General features: G+C 55.4%; 10 protein-coding genes and 1 non-coding gene across 11 annotated transcripts; 6 read left to right on the top strand and 5 right to left on the bottom strand.

Moving 5' to 3' along the window:
• Positions 1-6: 6 nt before the first annotated feature.
• On the top strand, positions 7-981 carry BAUCODRAFT_125491 (uncharacterized protein; the record flags this gene model as incomplete). Its single annotated transcript, XM_007681516.1, has 1 exon — positions 7-981. One exon carries the CDS (start codon positions 7-9, stop codon positions 979-981), a length of 975 nt encoding a protein of 324 aa, XP_007679706.1.
• Positions 982-1,680: 699 nt separating this feature from the next.
• BAUCODRAFT_37356 (uncharacterized protein) lies at positions 1,681-2,630 on the bottom strand. The gene has a single exon (XM_007681105.1). The coding sequence runs from the start codon at positions 2,390-2,392 to the stop codon at positions 1,907-1,909; it is 486 nt and encodes a 161-aa protein (XP_007679295.1). The 5' UTR covers positions 2,393-2,630; the 3' UTR covers positions 1,681-1,906.
• A 1,047-nt stretch (positions 2,631-3,677) lies between these two features.
• BAUCODRAFT_76521 (uncharacterized protein) lies at positions 3,678-5,627 on the top strand (the record flags this gene model as incomplete). Its single annotated transcript, XM_007681221.1, has 1 exon — positions 3,678-5,627. One exon carries the CDS (start codon positions 3,678-3,680, stop codon positions 5,625-5,627), a length of 1,950 nt encoding a protein of 649 aa, XP_007679411.1.
• Positions 5,628-5,967: 340 nt separating this feature from the next.
• On the bottom strand, positions 5,968-6,720 carry BAUCODRAFT_26888 (uncharacterized protein; the record flags this gene model as incomplete). Its single annotated transcript, XM_007680972.1, has 1 exon — positions 5,968-6,720. The coding sequence occupies one exon, from the start codon at positions 6,718-6,720 to the stop codon at positions 5,968-5,970; it is 753 nt and encodes a 250-aa protein (XP_007679162.1).
• A 3,337-nt stretch (positions 6,721-10,057) lies between these two features.
• On the top strand, positions 10,058-12,058 carry BAUCODRAFT_249144 (glycosyltransferase family 34 protein). Its single transcript, XM_007681515.1, has 4 exons — positions 10,058-10,771; positions 10,831-11,119; positions 11,183-11,873; positions 11,946-12,058. Exons 1-4 carry the CDS (start codon positions 10,282-10,284, stop codon positions 11,952-11,954), a joined length of 1,479 nt encoding a protein of 492 aa, XP_007679705.1. The 5' UTR covers positions 10,058-10,281; the 3' UTR covers positions 11,955-12,058.
• Positions 12,059-12,644: 586 nt separating this feature from the next.
• On the top strand, positions 12,645-13,244 carry BAUCODRAFT_60626 (uncharacterized protein; the record flags this gene model as incomplete). Its single annotated transcript, XM_007681150.1, has 1 exon — positions 12,645-13,244. A coding segment is annotated over one exon (600 nt), but the record flags the coding sequence as incomplete, so codon positions are not given.
• Positions 13,245-13,377: 133 nt separating this feature from the next.
• On the top strand, positions 13,378-14,674 carry BAUCODRAFT_125487 (uncharacterized protein; the record flags this gene model as incomplete). Its single annotated transcript, XM_007681514.1, has 2 exons — positions 13,378-13,824; positions 13,886-14,674. 2 exons carry the CDS (start codon positions 13,378-13,380, stop codon positions 14,672-14,674), a joined length of 1,236 nt encoding a protein of 411 aa, XP_007679704.1.
• A 192-nt stretch (positions 14,675-14,866) lies between these two features.
• BAUCODRAFT_248957 (uncharacterized protein) lies at positions 14,867-15,593 on the bottom strand. The gene is made up of 2 exons (XM_007681513.1): positions 15,538-15,593; positions 14,867-15,463 (listed from the first exon to the last, which is right to left on the bottom strand). Exon 2 carries the CDS (start codon positions 15,432-15,434, stop codon positions 15,060-15,062), a length of 375 nt encoding a protein of 124 aa, XP_007679703.1. The 5' UTR covers positions 15,435-15,463; positions 15,538-15,593; the 3' UTR covers positions 14,867-15,059.
• Positions 15,594-15,651: 58 nt separating this feature from the next.
• Positions 15,652-16,081, bottom strand: BAUCODRAFT_37351 (uncharacterized protein). Its single transcript, XM_007681104.1, has one exon. It carries the CDS (start codon positions 16,027-16,029, stop codon positions 15,679-15,681), a length of 351 nt encoding a protein of 116 aa, XP_007679294.1. The 5' UTR covers positions 16,030-16,081; the 3' UTR covers positions 15,652-15,678.
• Positions 16,082-16,691: 610 nt separating this feature from the next.
• On the top strand, positions 16,692-16,772 carry BAUCODRAFT_t29. The gene has a single exon. It is a non-coding gene; the product is annotated as a tRNA-Arg (tRNA).
• Positions 16,773-16,871: 99 nt separating this feature from the next.
• BAUCODRAFT_248193 (uncharacterized protein) lies at positions 16,872-17,265 on the bottom strand. The gene has a single exon (XM_007681512.1). It carries the CDS (start codon positions 17,121-17,123, stop codon positions 16,887-16,889), a length of 237 nt encoding a protein of 78 aa, XP_007679702.1. The 5' UTR covers positions 17,124-17,265; the 3' UTR covers positions 16,872-16,886.
• Positions 17,266-17,300: the final 35 nt, after the last annotated feature.

Here is a 17,300-nt window from a genome sequence, read left to right as displayed (position 1 = left end):
GCAACCATGGCACCATCCTCGACATTTGTTGGACTGCCAGTCATCCCGCCAGAGGACCCGTCACTCAACGCTACTTCACCGAAGCCGCGTGGCATCCAAAAAGTCTTCGAGGCACGCGAGCAAGCTGAGGGCGCGGGGGCCACTGTCCGCCGTTCAATCGGCACACCTAAACTCAAGAACTTCACCCCTTTCTTAATGCTCGATCACTTCAGTATAAGCCCCGGCGCCGGCTTTCCCGATCATCCGCACCGCGGTCAGGAGACTATTACCTACTTGCTGCAGGGTGCGGTAGACCATGAGGACTTTGCTGGCCATAAAGGCAGGATCAATTCTGGCGACCTGCAGTTTATGACCGCTGGGCGTGGCATCGTTCACGCAGAGATGCCATATGATGACGGTCAAGGCACCTCGAACGTCGGAATGCAGCTGTGGGTCGACCTTCCCAAAGACCTCAAGAACTGTGAACCTCGTTACCGGGACGTCAAGGCTTCGGAGATTCCGATGGCAACCGGAGACGATGGCAAAGTGACCGTCAAAGTGATCTCCGGCCGCAGCTACGGTGTAGACAGCTTGCAGGAACTGGCTTACACACCAGTCTGGCTTCTGGACGTCACGGTGAGGCCAGGCGGTAAATACGTACAGAACCTACCAGCCGGCTGGAACGCATTCGCCTATACTCTGAAAGGCACAACGACGTTTGACACGGGCGCCACCACTCAGCAAGTCCCGAAGTATCACAATACCGTTTTTGAGCAAAAGGGCGACCAAGTCATAGCAAGTGTTCCGGCAGATGCCAAGGAGTCGGCGCAGTTCATCCTCGTTGCGGGCCTACCACTTGACCAGCCGATTATCCAGTATGGTCCGTTCGTCCTTACCGACCCGACTCAGGTACGGCAGGCAATGTTCGACTACTCGACGTATACGAATGGCTTTGAGCGGGCGAAAGATTGGGCCAGCGAAATCGGCAAGGTGATGATGTGAGCTTGTGTTACCTCGCAAATGGCATTATACTCCCAAGCTATCTTTGTAATTAGCGCGGCGTTGACGGTGAATAGGGCAGTCAGTCACTCTAGGAAGCGTTGAATATCAGTTGCTTATGATCTAGTCACTTCCGTCACCTACTCATTTTTTGCGTTCAGATCGCCGAGGAGCTACCGCATTGACTCCTGGTGACCTGCATTCACCACGGAACCTAGCAATCAGAACGCCTTCTACGCTGCACGGCACGCACTGCGCGCACAGCGCGCAAAATTGTAGCTCCGCGCCTGCATCCTCACGTGAAGCACTTCAGGTACTCCTTCTCACAGTATTGCAGCACCACAAGGTTGTATGTCCGACCTTCCCAATTACATCGCGAGATACATTCCTATGGCGACTGGCTGGCGCCGCCAAGGAGCACCCTTGATACTAATGACTACCTCCCATCGTGGATGCGAAAGCTACCGGGACTCGAGAAGGGCATCGTAAGATTGATGTGACATTTTCACTGCAGCATTACGAGTGGGAAAAGACCATTCGTTCAACCGCTCTCTAGCTCTATCGCCAGGTTCAAGCTTTCTGCAAGATACACCGTCGGAGACACGACCTCCAAATCGGCGGGCCTTGAGCAGCGTCTCTTATGATACATCCAGTTTGAACTTGAAGGGCTGTATTAGCGATGGCTAATGCTGGCTCAGGAAGCCACTGGCGAAGCACAGCAGACGAAGCAACAGCGGGCTGCGGAGAATACTGGCCAGAAGATCACTGCCGAAGCAATGCATGAGCTTACAGAGGGGAGACCACTGGCGTGGCAACAGTGGCAAAGAAGAGCACTACCGCCGCGAGTATTTCCTAGTCAAGCAGTATAGTAGTTCTGGAAGCGAGTAGAGCAACAACTCTGGCGCGGAAATTTAGAGTTCATAGAAAATTAGACAAACCTGACAATCATATCCTTCAAGCCATGTAAGTTCGCATCCTTCTCCTTCTGACAAACAGGCTGAGTGCAGCTCCCACACTCCTCAACAACGACCTTCACACCCATTCTCGCAAACTTGCCCTCCCAGAATGAGGCAGAGAACTGCGCACAGAACCTGAAGCTTCCCATTGCCTTCCGATTAGCATCTCCAATAGCCACCAGCCAGTCCCGTGGGCACTGGACATGATGAACATGCCAGCCTTCGAAAGTATTGTGGCGGTAGAAAAGTGGAAGCGCTTCAAGGCGGAGCACGCGGCATGTGCGGGTTATGGCTGGTTGTCGGACAAGTTCTTGTTGATCTTTGACTCTGCTACTGCGGGTGATAGTTATTGGGTCCTTGTAGATGACAGCGAGGGCGATGATTTGCGTCCATATTTCTGCTGGAAGATTAAGAAGACGGAAGGGCGCGGTATCCGCTTGCAGCTTCGGAGACTGCATTGAACGTAAAATGAAAAAGGTTGTAGCGAGCGCGAAACAGACCAGCGATACAATGAGACGACGACCTACCTTCGTAGCCTACATTATGCAACGGGATTTGCTCCAAGAATTCGTTGGTCATTCGAAGCATACGGAGCTTACTGTGCTGACGAGACGGATGCGCCAAGATGAGCTGAGCGGCGCCACGGGTGGAGCAGTCAACGACAATGGGTGTCTTGATACAGTCATCGGTGCCGCAGTGTACAGTCTGGGCCGAGGAAGTCATGGAGGATGCGGCTCGACGGTCCAACATCTCGGTGCGATTTGTTTGCCATCAAACCGATGGAAAGGTCTCTTGGCACGGTCGTCATTGAACCCTGCATTGACCATAGTCACGTGCGGCGCGTTGCCTACGTGAATGCTCCTGCCTTGTGCGACTGATATTCTTCATGTTTACCGCTTTCCTAGTAGGATTGCAGTTGGGGAAAAGAAATGGCAAGTGATGTTTCGCAAAGCCCGGGAGTCTGTAGGGGGGAGTAGTGGGAGTACATGTCCATCGCTCGGCAGGGCACCAACGCCACCGCAGACTCCGGCAAAGACGCCGTTCACGCTGGCGGTGCCACCAAGCGTACCCGCTCCGAAGATGGCGGTGAAGACGAAAGGAGCCAAGCAGACTCCCCTGCCAGTCATTGGTAGACAAGGTGCTGTTGGCAGCGCAAAGAAGACGGCTTCTGCCGCCAAGGCAAAGCAGAGCGGCAAGGCGAACGGCAGCATCTTGAGCTTCTTCAAGAAGACCGATGGCATCGCGGAGGAGTTAGGATTGTTTGTTGATGAAGGGCGAGGCGCTACGAGGGTCGAAGTGGAAGTCGAGAACCATCCACCAACACCAGACTCGTCACATATTGAGAGCTTGGATTGTGAACCTAGATTCAACGAAAGTGGTGGTTCGGTCAAACGACGAAGGACGAGCATTGAGCAAACGGAGGCAGAGGTTGATGACTTGTTCGGAGATGGTGGTGGTGTTGGCTCGCCAGCAGCAATCACTCCAACAAAAGAGGTTGCTCCACCACGAGGACCTTTCGTGGAGGAGTCTGATGATGAGGAAGACGTTCCGCAGCCCGATGCTATTGCTCCTCCGCCCACTGATGATATCAGGGATTCTCCAAGTAATGGATTTGGTGCTCCGTGCGAGTCGAAAGCGGAAGAACTAGCGCCTGAAGAGTCTACTCAGCCAGAGCGCCCGCCACTGGTGAAGGAGGAGACAAGCTACGGTCCCGATCTGGATGAGTTCAAGGACTTTGAAGGCATGGAAGACTTTGACGAGGATCTGTACGAGGAAGGCGACGAGTTCCTTGAGCGCAAGTTTGAAGAAGAACAGGCCAGACTGGAGGCAGAGGGAGATGAGAGGGATTACGATCCAGTATTGGCGGAAGGCACGCCGAATGTCAAAGTCGAAGACCTGCCAACGCCGCCCGCAGACAATTCACCAAGCTGTCCGATTTGCAGCGTCAGCCTTACTGGTATTGACGAGCAAGAAGCTGGACTGCACGTCAACAACTGTCTCGATGGCAATCCAACGCCGCTGCCAGAAAGGAAGAAGCCGTCATCCCCACCAACAGCAATTGTCAAGACCGAGTATGCAGCATCAGCCGATCAATTCAGGCGACCTGTTCGAGCGCCTAAGCCTGGCCAAGCCAATCCCTTCGCATTTGGCGAATCTAGCATTAACGGCGGGTCGGCCTTCAACAAGCTGATGTCAGGTCACGCGGAAGACGCCGCATGGGCAGAAGCAGCGGCTGCAGAGCACGCCTCGCGCGGCAAGCCTGCGTATCAGCGAACTTGTCCCTTTTACAAAATCTTACCGGGTCTCTTCATCTGCGTAGACGCCTTCCGCTACGGCGCTGTACAAGGCTGTCAAGCGTACTTCCTCAGCCACTTCCACAGCGACCATTACATCGGCTTGACAAGCAGTTGGAGTCATGGACCGATCTACTGTTCTCATGTCACTGCGAACCTTGTCAGGCAACAGCTACGAGTGGACCCGAAGTATGTGGTTGATCTTGAGTTTGAGCAGCCTATCGAGGTGCCTGGTACGAGAGGCGTTAAAGTTACTATGATACCGGCCAATCACTGCCCGGGCTCTTCACTGTACCTTTTCGAGAAGGTGGTCGGTAAGAAGACCAACGGCGAGCCACGACTGCAACGCATACTACACTGTGGCGACTTCCGCGCGTGTCGGGCGCATATCGAGCATCCACTGCTTATGCCAGAGGTGCAAGACAAAATCTCCGGCAAGACGAGAGAACAAAAGATTGACGTCTGCTACCTCGATACAACCTATCTCAACCCTAAATATGCCTTTCCAAGCCAGCAAACCGTCATCAAGGCATGCGCTGAGATGTGCGTTAGCCTCAGCAAGCACAGCGTCGACGAAAGTGACGGCTGGGAGCAGATGAAGCGTCGGCGCGCGGGTGAAGGCATGGTCAAGTTCGTCCGCAAAGAGTCAAACTCCGAAATCAAAGAGGAGCCAGCGGATGACGATGCCGAGGCCGACGGCATGAAGCTCCTCGCCAATCCTGACGCCAGCCAGCAGGTCTTGTGCACGAAGGACACACCCTCTGCGCAGGATGGCCGCGGCCGGCTGCTCGTCGTAGTTGGCACGTACAGCATTGGCAAAGAGCGCATCTGCCTCGGCATCGCCAAGGCGCTGAACTCGAAAATCTACGCTCCGCCGTCGAAAATGCGCATAGTAAGCGCACTCGAAGACCCCGAGCTCAACGCACGCATGACCGGCGACCCACGAGCAGCCCAAGTCCATATGACCCCACTCTTCGAGATCCGTGCCGAAACTCTCGACGACTACCTGAAAGACTACTTCCCCCACTTCACCCGCGCCGTCGGCTTCCGTCCCTCAGGCTGGAACTACCGCCCGCCTACGTCCCGCTTCCTCGAGTCTCCCTCCATCGCAAGTGTGCTCAACGGCGACAACTGGAAAAGTATCTACAGCATGAAAGACCTCGTCCCGCAACGTGGCAGTACAAGCCGAGCGAGCTGCTTCGGCGTGCCGTACAGCGAGCACAGCAGTTTCAGGGAGTTGACGATGTTCTGTTGCGCGTTGAAGATTGAGAAGGTTATCCCCACGGTTAACGTGGGAAGTGCGAAGGGGAGGGAGAGGATGAAGGGGTGGATTGAGCGGTGGGCGCAGGAGAAGAGGAAGAGTGGGTTGTGGAAGCTGCCGGAGGATGGGAGTTGGTGAGGCTGTGATTGAGGGATGATTGAAGTCATCCTGCGGCGGCTGTATGCGCGCAACGTTTGGGACTCTGATAACAACTACGCTCACCGCGTTATTGAGGTCGAGACACTAGTGCACGCCGTCAAGCCAACGTACTCTCGCACTGCTTCCGCAGAGCTCTCTTTTTGCAAACCCAGTCATCGACAAGCGGTTATTCTCCCTGCCAGTGAGACTTCGCAGCAGAGGAGCAGATTGCAAAGCTTCGGCTGCTAGTAAAGCTGCTTATTCTTCGGCGCGTTTCTTCCTCTCCGTTGAGCCTCACATCCGGATCTTAAGTACTCGATGGTCTATCCATTCGTGCAGTCTACTCGCTGAATGGCATACGAATAGCGAAGCTCACGAAGAGGCTGTGAAGGCTGTGCCTCGGACAAAGCATGTCGCACGCGTAGTGAATGACATCTCCCAGAGTCACACCTGCGGGTTTCGCAACCGTTACGCCATACGACGTTGGATGAGCGCCATGGTGTGCCGCGTTGGTACACCACGCACCAATACTCGCCGCTTCAACAGGCGGTCTTGTGAGCTGCATAGCTCGGAATACCTCGGGCACTTGAAGCAATTTGGATCTGTTAGTGGGCAAGTAGAGGAAATAGACCGGACACTCCATCGATTCTGGATGCTTGGCTGCTCTGTAACTGCCCGGTCTGCGGCTGACTGTCCACGGCTGGGAGCGCCCGAATGGCCAGCTGGTTTCTTCGGGAAACAACGGGTTCCAGTCAATCGTGGTGGGCTGCATGTTCACGGAGGGCGAGAGAAGTGGCCCGTAAAAAGCAGGCCAATGCACTCGACGCACCCATGCCTTGTCGACCCTCATTACTGGTTGGGTTACCGGCTCAAGGAAGAGCGTACGAAGCAGCGCCGGCGACCTAGCAATGATTGCATGCCACTGCCTACAGGACCTCCTGAGAAGGAGAAGAGTGTTAAAGCGTGTCAACTCCTTTGATCCGTTTGAAGGCTCTCCTATACGGGTCGCTAAGATCATCTCTAGGAGCTCACGAGTATCGAAGACCTGCGACGCGGCCGTTGACTCCGCCATGGAGACCTGCATCGGCGTCATGTCAGCATTCGAACCTTTCGACTTGAGCTGTTGTGCACGTACCGTGGGCCGTTGCTGATGTTCTGCGAGAGGCGCTGTCAAAGTTATTACCTTATTGCTTCATCTTCCACAGTGTCAATGGTTTCGTCGGGTCAACGGGAGATGGTGCGTTCGCGAAAATTATCTCGCACGAGACAATCACAGTATGTGAGCTTTGTGCACCCGCGTCCCGTGTTGGAAGAAACGTAGAGATGCGGAAAGTGCGCTCAAGCATTTATTCGGCACTGCAGGCGAGGAAAGAGCGCCGACGTCTGACGCGCTTGTCGGCGGCTTAGCGTGCCTTCCTTTCTCGTGGGCGCCGCACAGGCGAACTACTTCGTCCCACAACGTCACTTCTTCCTCCACCAACGATGAACGCAAGTTTGCCGACCGCTTGAATTTCGTGCACAGTCTGTCCCGTTCGACAGCATCCTAAAGTCTCCCACCGGCCGTTACGCCTTTCACACTACAAAACGGCGGTCGAAGTAAGCGCAGCCTGTGCCCGTACTCCCGCCGTCTGTTTCACACTTACTGATACTGAATAGCCAGCCCCGACCTTCGACCTGCTTGCCCTACCGCCGGAGATTTGGGTCGAGATCGGGAAGCTCGTCATCGATGCCGGGCCAGGAATAAGATGGCACCTTGATCTCAAGAAGTCATGGCATCAGCCACCCATCACCCGAGTCTGTAAGAAGATCCGCTTCGAGCTCCTCTCACACTTCTACGCTACCAATGTCCGCTTCTTCCTCAGGCACATGGGTCCATCGGCAGAACTCCAATACCGCTGGCTTGCAGCCATCGGCCCTTAAAACCGACGCCATCTTACCGGAGTTGAGGTGGCGCCTCGACCGGACGTGCTGGAAGGTACAGTGGCCGTACTGAAGCAGGGTCTAGAGCCGATTGGATTCGACCGTGGGCCGCTACGGCGCATGGGAGACGAGGACGACCCACCCCCACTCTACGTCCATACCGTTAGCTTCCACTGAACTGGTACGGTTCCACTACGAAAGAACAAACAAAGTATGTTCCAGCTGACAGTTGCCCAGCAACCTGTACGGAGATGCTGAGAGTGGGAGGTCCAGAGTTTCAACATTCGAGGTACAAGAGCGACAAGAAGCGGACGCTACGATAGCGGCTTGCGGCTTTTCGTCTGCTACCTCGAAATCGGTGTCAGCAGTAAAGGACGAAGAACGTCGTGCTCTCTACAATGACTTTTCTCGCACCTGCCAAGCTTGTCATTCAGCGTACCTTCCGCGTTTGTGAATGCGGTGCACAGACCATATGAACATTGTTCAGTAGCCTCCGCGATGAGTTCGTGCTAAGTCCACCACCACAAGACTTGACGCAAAACCATCCGCTGCGTCACACTGTCAAGTCTGTAAGGCCAAGGCGTCCCTTGCCGCACGACGTGAATGATTATGGCGACAAGGTGGGCGACATTCAAGGTTTCCTCTGTCAACGCGCAAAGCCATAGCTGACAGTTGCTCGAGCGAAGGAATTCTCGACCTTTCACCGAAGATCTGGAGTGCATTTGGCAAGGGGGTCGTTGACGCCGGATCGTAAGTCTTCCTAGACCTCTACTCGTGCATCAAAGAGCATCAGCCACCCATTACGCGAGTGTGTAAGATAGTGCGTTGCAGGCTCCTGCCGTACTTTCAATACGTTTAAGGTCAAAGTGTGATTATGGACCAAGTTGAATGAACATTGGCACATCGGCTGGATGGTGGCTACTCTCGACGCGCCAGCACCGTCGGTTTCCTCACGACTCCGGCATACATAGCGTACCAAACGGCGGAAATCGAGCGGCGATGGGGGGATGGGCGTTCGAGATGATCAGATTTTGGGACGCACAGAATACCTGGCCGCCAGGAAGTCGGGTTTATTTCACCTTATTCAAGCACTTGTACTTGCGTCTCTACACGGAGCGCAGACCGAACGCGAAGAACATGCGGTTGCAGAATGGAGCATATGGGCTGACGAAGGTACAGTTAGCAGAAGGCACGCTAGACCAAGAGGAGAAGGCTCGGCACATCAGCAGCAAGTCAGCAAGCCACCGATCTATTTTCCGACCATTGTGGCGCTCACAGTCATCAGCGAATCACTACCGTCACCGTTGGAGGCTGACAGCGTGGAAGCAGCAGCAGCACCACCACCGAAGGGGGTTCTATTATAATGAGGGTTCAGCGAACGGATGGTGCGACGTTGGTGGTTCCGTTTCAGAGTGGGCGATCAGATAGATAGACGCGAGCCGAGGATTGATGAACACCCCCTGAGTCGGCGCGCCGTTGCACAAGACTGATAACCCAAGTCCGAAAGGAGAGGTAGTCTGCTTGGCAATGAACAGTTGATTGCAGAGATTTTGGACTGGAGAACGGGTTTACCGTGGTAGCTATCCATTGCTTCGGTGTGGCAGTTTTCGAAAAGCTCCGTCTTCGACAAACCTAGATGACTGAGTTGAGAGAAGCCGTTGATACGCAGATGTCGATGGCATATGTGGACGGTGGAATAGACGTGTAGCCGTGAACATGGAGACACAGTATGATAGCCCCTGTCTCCTGCCTTCCCGGCTTACCTTACCTACTGCTCATCAAGCCCTCCGTCTCCCCACTTACGGCCAGCGGGTCAATGTCCACCGCGCATACACCTACTATTGGTTGCAGGAGAAAGTGGCACTAAAAGCACTTGGCCCTGCGTGACCATCTTGCCCATACCATTTTCGGAGATTGAACATTCGGGTGCAGAGCCACCCATCCCTCTCTTCGTATGCCACGACTGTACCGTACTGTGCTGTGCTGTACTGTGCTATTCTGTATCTGCGAGAGAAAAGGGTGTGTGTTCCACGTGCATCTTGACAGCTGCAAGCGTGTCTCAGCCTGACGGGGAAAGCAGAGGGCAATTGCAGTGCAGTGCAGTGATAGTAAGAGGAAGAGGTGGAGGAACAGTCGCACTATTCCCATCTGATTCGGCCCTTCCGAAGCGGACCCCCCGTATCCATCGCTCGCTTCACGCGCCGCCGATACGAGGTGAGCGTGCGTGTGCGTGTGTGTGTGTGTGTGCGTGTGCGTGTATGTGCATCGCATCACCGACACCCTAACCAACAAACGAACGTTCCACCCAGGATAACGGTCGCGCTAAGGAAGGAACACGATACGATAACGCCTTACTGATTACAGACCGAGACACCATTGTCCGATACCGATACCGATACCGTCCAGAGATTGGTGTGTTCTCTTCTCCATCCCCCTTCCCGTCCAATCAGCCCTCCCAACGAATCACAACACCCCGAAAAAGGTGGCTTACTCACATACGGGCGCCGAGGGCCCGACGGCGGAAACGTCGCAACATCGGAGACGCACGAGCAAGAGCTCCCATGCCGTGCCGGATAGCGTGAGGGGGATCACCAGTCAACTGCACACCCATCGCGCGTCGTCCAAGCCTCGCTACGGCGGCGGCGGCGGTATCACGACGTATATCGCGGAAGAGGCGAGTACGACTACCAACGGCGGAGGAGGAGGGGTGGGAGTGGAAGACAGCATCGGGCACATGTCGCTCGACCGCTCGCCCAGCCCGCAACGGGGCGGCGGGTGGAGCTCGCCCGGTCTCAACACCCCTTACGACGACACCAACGGACGCGCACGAAGTCCCGCGGGACGAAGGTACAATGATGCGAATGGCGGAACAGGAGGAGGAGGAAGGGACGGAGTGACCTGGGCGAGCGCGAAAGCGAACAGTGCGCGCGTGAACGGGTATCCGACGTACCAGAGTCAGAACCAGGGCTTCTTCGGCCGGCATTATAGGAAGATCAGTCAGTCGTTACCGTACTTTGCGCATGGCGGGCAGGAAGAGCGGTACGCGGAGAAGGAGAAGTTGGGGCGGGGGCGAGTGAGTAGTTGGGAGGCGTATGGCGATGGTGGTGGAGGGATGAACTTGCTGGACCTGCCGAGACGGTTGGCGTTGCTGCTGTCGAGGAAGCGGAAGTATGTCGCGCTGTTGTTGGTGGTGTTGTTGGCGGTGATGGCTGTGTTTCAGAAGCGTACGTTCGCCCCCACACCATAATCATCCGCTGGATCGTGGAACTAACTGTGATGACAGCCCTACTATACTGGTATCGAAGGACGTCCTGGCTAGGGGGCGGCAGCAAGTTCGTCGTCATCCTCGCCGCGAATCAAGGCGGAGGCGTGATGGAATGGAAGGGTGCGCGGGAGTGGGCGATCGAACGGGACAGTGTACGGAATAAGAAGCGATATGTGGCGAACTGGGGCTACGAGTTGGACATCGTGGACATGTCGACGAAGAAGCGATACGCGCATGAGTGGAGGGAGAGCTGGGAGAAGGTCGACACGATTCGCAATGCGATGAGGAAGTATCCGAATGCGGAGTGGTGAGCGCCCATACACCACTCATTCCAACGGAGACCGGGGCTAACGAGATGATGCGAATGCAGGTTCTGGTGGCTCGACCTCAACACCTATATCATGGAGCCCTCCTACTCCCTGCAATCCCACGTCTTCAACAACCTCGCCGCCACCACCTACCGCGACATCAACATCTACAACCCGCTCAACATCCCCCACCCCCCCAACGGCACCTCCGGCGACCCGGACGCGCCCGCCTACGCCAACTACCTCGACCCCATCACCCTCTCCCCCGTCGGCGACAACGACCCCCGCAGCATCAACATGGTCATCCCCCAGGACTGCGGCGGCTTCAACCTCGGCTCCTTCTTCGTGCGCCGCAGCAGCTGGACCGACCGCTTGCTCGACATCTGGTGGGATCCCGTCTTCTACGAGCAACGCCACATGGAGTGGGAGCATAAGGAGCAAGACGCGCTGGAGTACATCTACACCAACCAACCCTGGATCCGGCCCCACGTCGGCTTCATCCCGCAGCGCATGGTCAACGCCTTCCCCGACGGCGCGTGTGGGGAGGACAAGGGCGTGCCGGAGGGCGGGTGCAAGGCGCTCCAGATCGGGGACGAGATGCGCGAGTGTGGGGTGGCGGGGATCCATTATCAGGAGAAGGAAAGGGATTTCGTGGTGAATATGGCCGGGTGTGAGTGGGGGCGGGATTGTTGGGGGGAGATGTATAACTTCCGGAGACTGTCGGCGGAGTTGAACCGGGGGTGGTGGGATCGGGTGCAGAGTTGGTGGGGGGAGAAGTGGGAGGGGAGGGGGAAGGAGGGGGGTGGGGAGGATGGGGGGAGGGAGGCGAGGTAGTCTGGTGTGGGAGAGGAGGATGGGCGGTGAGTGGATTGCACAATATTGAATACGTTCCAGCGTCTTGCATAGGGGCGAGAGACGGCGCAATGCGGAGTACCTACTCGTGTGTGCGGATGGATCGGGGGATGGACGGAGAGTGTACCAACGCAAAGCTCGCATCGCATATTACCGCCTTATCGCAGTTGGGGTACCATTGGGTGCCTTATGGCGGCGGCGGCGGCGGCGGAAAAGGTGCGCATTGTGACTGTTTTTTGCTTGCTCGTTGTAGAGATAGAGTCCGCGAGCCGGCTACAGAATGACAGCTTGGCGTTTTCTCACTTCAGCCCACCTCGCCGCGTGTGTGTGGTGAGTGAGTGTGTCCGCCTAGGTACTTCCACCATCACAGCAGATGAAGTGCGACGACCGTCTTGGCCGAACACAGTGAGCAGGGCGTATGGAGCAGCTGAAGCATTGATGTGGCTTTCGGCAATGAGTCACACCGTGTGACTCCAACACGACTCCTCGCTCATACAATACCGCATTCAAAGCAGCCTCGTCTCCACAGAACGCGAGAACGGGACGATTCGATCGCTTTGATTAGCTGAAACCGATCTACGAAGCAAGTCACTACTCTACCCTCGTAACCTTAACTCCATCATCAGCCTGGTAACATCGAGTGAAGCAATGGCCCACCAAGACCTCGACGTCCAGCGCCTCGCCGCCGATGGCTACAACCAGCAGGCCGAACGCTACCTGGAATGGCTGCACGCCCACAAGCATCCGCGACTGGAGATGCTGCAGAGACTGTACCATCACCTTTGCCTCAATCCCGCTTCCGGTGAGGGTGAGGCGAAGCTTAGGGTACTTGAGTTAGGCTGTGGCGCTGGCGACCCCGTCACGCTCTCTCTCGCTTCTAACCCAGATGTCAAGCACGTGGTGGCGAACGACATTTCTACCACGCAGATCGAGATGCTGCGTACCCGCCTCGCGGAACTGGGTGCCGACGTGACGGCCAAAGTGGATGTGGTCGAAAGCGATATGATGGCCCTCGACTTACAACCAGAAAGCTTCGATGCGGCGGTGGCGTTTTACAGTATCATTCACTTGCGACGTGAGGATCAGACTGAACTTATTGGGAGACTGCACCGTTGGCTCAAGGCGGGGAAGGGAGTGCTGTTGTTCTGTGTGCCTGTCCGGGCTACAGAGGGCGAAGTGGAAGAGGACTGGTTGGGAATGAAGGCGTTTTGGAGTAGTTGGGGTGTGGACGGGAGTGTGCGGATGGTGGAGGAGGTTGGTTTCGAGGTGGTGGAGACGGTGCAGGCGAGGGACGAGGACAATACTATGTTTGTGTGGATCTATGCGAGGAAGAAATGAGATTGGCGGCACGCTGGCGAAGCAGGCTACTGGCTGTTCTTGGTGCGAATGATGCAGCTCTTCGAGAATGTGGGTGTTTACTGCAGGGTTCAAGGTGAGTGAATGGGCTCGCGTAGCTTCCTCGACCGCGTTCCTTCCATTTCGGCCATTCACTCGCACAGACCAATCATGCAATTTTCGAGCGTTGGAAAGCTGTCCGGCGCACAAGAATTTGAACAGCGTCGAGACAATGACAGGCAAAGCAAAGACATCTGCCATGGTGGCCTCAAAGACCATCAAGGAATTGCCTCCAAGCGGTCAGTCCAAGACGATGGCACAGGCACACCAGCACCTCATCACCCAAGATCTCGCCACGCTGGACCAGCTCTACCAGCGGCTAAGGCTGGAGGTCATGGCCGGTTCACCCGACGCCGGGAAGCTTGGCCGTCTCATTGGCAGGATGGAGAATGAGATATCGGAGCTGGTTGGTAACCAGTCATATCGTGGTCCTACTTGTCGTCACGAGCGAGACAGCGTACGTATTGATGTGTCAGATCGAAGCGCAAGTCCAGAAGCTGACATGTAACCTGGTACAGACCGCAGATGAATCATTGCCAGCTACCACAAGAGCTCTGCGGCTCCCCAAGGTTCTTGAAATCGTTCTTGCTACAGTCGAAGACACTCCAACCAAGAAGAGGGCTGCGCCACGTATCCTCACCCTCCTCAAGCTTCGAGGAGTATGCAAGCAATGGCAGGAGGTCATCATGAGAGCTCCACGCCTCCGCCGCATCCTTCACGTCGGCACCGGGTCAGAGACGGCCGTATTGGAAGTCGACAAAGAATGGATGCAGCAAGGAGAGTCGGAGCCTGATGGCGCGACCATTATCTCTGAGCGTGTCAACGGGCGGCCGGTGGTCATCGCGCCTAACCCTTTGTTCCAGTTGCCCAGTCATCAATCGTACATACCGGACCGGATCAACACACGTTCCTGGGTGTATGAGTGGTGGTGCGACGAATATCCTCGGCCACTGGACCCGAAATACGACAATGCCAATTCGGAGGTGCAACATACATGGTTGCTCACCTTGCCGGCTTCGCTAACGACCTTGCGCGACATTCCGGGTATATACCGCGCCATGCATATCACGACACCCCCAATCGAAGCCGTCACTCTGTACTCGCTTTATACCGAAAGCCGACAGCTTGGGAATGTGGACCCGGAGCAAATGGGCGTCACCGTCACCAATCCAGACGGCGTCACTATTGGGGACGTAGTGAGCGTCATGATGGCCTTCCTATGCCCGAAGCATTGGAGGTATGCATCGCACGTTGTGTTCACGACTTATTCATCAATGGTCGAAGGCGGCTGCGATTCGTGCTGGTGACTGCGCGGCAGTTCACATCAATAGAGAACTACGCGCCATCATCGCACCGACAGCGCTGCATCGTCCTGTGCGAATAAGAAGACCGTTGGTTTTGCCTTATTCAGAGCAAAGACGACTGAAGCTCACGAGAGCTGAATGTGGATCTCGGGCAGAAGCGCGCAGGGTTATGGCACCGTCAGCGAGAGATGGTCCGTGTACATGGTCTGCACCTTTAAGTGGGCTCTTCGTTGTCACGAGATTGGACAGGATAAGGCATCTCACTCATGCTACACAAGACCGCTTGATTGTTACCTCAGGCGCGCAGTGGCTTCTGGCCGTAATAGACGATGCTAAAAGTACATCAGCACAAACCATCAAGCTAATCATCACTCTGACTTCACACAACCTACAATCTCATGAAATGCCTCGCCCTCCCCTCCCTTAACTCCACCCTCGCCTCCCCAATCAACCTCTCCACCTCCGACCCCTCCATCGCAAGCCCCTCAACCAGCGGCCTTGTCGCCAGCGCATCGAGCCCGTTGACTGTCATGTCCGTCCATAGCGTCCCAATCTGCTTATCATAAGCATCATCAGGCCAAGGTCCAGTAGGCATCGACCGCGTGATCTGCTTCACTCTCGCCAGACCCGAGCGATCGAAGAGTGGAAGTAGCTCGCCGCCTTTCCACAGATTGATGCCGAGTGCGGCAAAGCCGGCCCGCATCTTCCATGCGCAGTGTCCAGTAAGCTTGGTATTGGCAGGTTTCGATGTCGCCGGCGCCATTTGGGCAGATGCAGGTTAGCTGGCCGTATCTACACATCAACAAGCGTATTGGTTAGCCAAGCGTGAAGCAGTAAGTAAGACCTTACAGTCCGCGAACACGCACTCTTCTTGCCACTCAAACCAGCCTCCAGGTTTGAGGTAGGCGATCGCTTGTTGCATTAGCCGTTCGGGCTGCTTGATAGCAGCGCACAGCATGCGGGCGTGTACGTAATCGAACTGCTCACCCGACCGGAGGAAGGGTAGACTAATTCGCTTCCGAATTTTCTACTCTGCGTTCAAGGCGTTCATCTTCGAAACCCTGCCCCTCGGGAAAGGAAAGGTCAACTCCGACAACTGTTGCCTGCGGATACTCGTCGATGAACTCTTTGGCCCAGATGCCGAGATCAAGCACCCTCAATGATCCCTCTGGTAGTGGCGCTAAGGCGGACTTATTGTCGGTGAGCATCCGCAGGGAGAGATGCTGGAGGTCAAGACGATTGTACTCCTTTTCGTTGGCGGGGAAGAAGTACGCATTGTCGTTCGCTCGATAGCGACGGCCGTGCTCGTGCTTGAAGGCTTGCTGTTTGTTAGAGAGACCTACGTCGTCAATAGCCATGGTGAGATAGGCGGCGAACAATAACGACAACGCAGCTTGAGTTGGCAGAGTAGCGTTGTAGGGATGAAACAAACATCTTTCTGCTGGACCTGAAGCTACCTCGCAGGAGGAGCAGAGAAGAGAGTTCCACACCAGGTAAGTTCTATTGGACATAGGAAAGAGATGCCGCTCCCTATAGGGGGCCTAACAGCCGTCGTCCTGGATCGACCTCGTGGCTTCGACAGGATCGTGTTGGCAACCAGTACAGCTCGATCTGAATTTCAACAGTCCATCGCTGTAACAGTCCGTTGTTAGAGACACGAAACATCTCGATAACCCGCAATGTGAGCATGTAAGGAGGTCATTGGAGGAGCCAGAAGTCGCTTGATTGGCCGTACAGTACTCATGTTGACCGGTGCGCAGGGCCATAGTTACACAGTAACTTTGACTCGAATGCCGAGATGGTGCGTAGTAGCTTCACAATTTTGTCTAGAGTGCTATTGCTCGGTTGCAAGCAGTCTTGAGAGGAGGAAGAACGAGTAGCCGCAAAACAGTCTCGGCTCATCTTCGGCTTCCAAACAATGAACATCATATACATTTCCAAACATTGCGATTTTCGAATCCTGCTTTTCAGCAGGTCGAGATTCTCGACATCATTTCTGCCTCTGCGAGGCAGATTCGAAGGCCGCTTGGCTCAATGGTAGAGCGTCCGCCTCCTACGTTTAGGTAGCGGAAGGTTGTGGGTTCGAGTCCCATGGTGGTCGAAAACAATCCTTTTTCTTTAAGAACCCGACTACAACATTTTTCGAAAAGGACGCTCTTGACGAGCGCATGTTAAGACGCCGGTAAACCTTCCGAGCAGCTGGGATCGTCTCGTTTCACACAACACGGTGGGGTCCGCATCCTCCAGATGTTGACCCCTCCACCTCCACATGCCGATCACATGTTGACTTGATCCAATCAAGACGATGATGATGGGCGGAAGAAAGTGCGTCGCTCGCCCGGACTCCACTGCGAGCGTCTACTTTTATGGCGCGTGTTGAGCGTGTAGCGGGATATCGCGGGCTCACCAGCCTACAAGGCCCGCCTCGGTCTGCAGTAGCATAGTCCCCCATACTGTTGCTCTCACTGCCGAAACTTTGACCATATCCACTTGCGGCTCCTCGGTCAGAAGCACGTGGGTGGACCGGAGTTACATATGAACCCGTCCATAGCTCTCAGGCGTTGGTGATCCTTGATGTAAGAACCTCCCGCGTCAGTATGCATCAGCTTCGCAACGGAGACGTCGACCT

The sequence above is a fragment of the Baudoinia panamericana genome (genome assembly GCF_000338955.1).
Source record: "Baudoinia panamericana UAMH 10762 unplaced genomic scaffold BAUCOscaffold_11, whole genome shotgun sequence".
NCBI classification, from domain to species: Eukaryota; Fungi; Ascomycota; class Dothideomycetes; order Mycosphaerellales; family Teratosphaeriaceae; genus Baudoinia; species Baudoinia panamericana.
The sequence above is the reverse complement of the archived record's forward strand: the minus strand, read 5'-3'. Positions and strand labels throughout refer to the sequence as shown.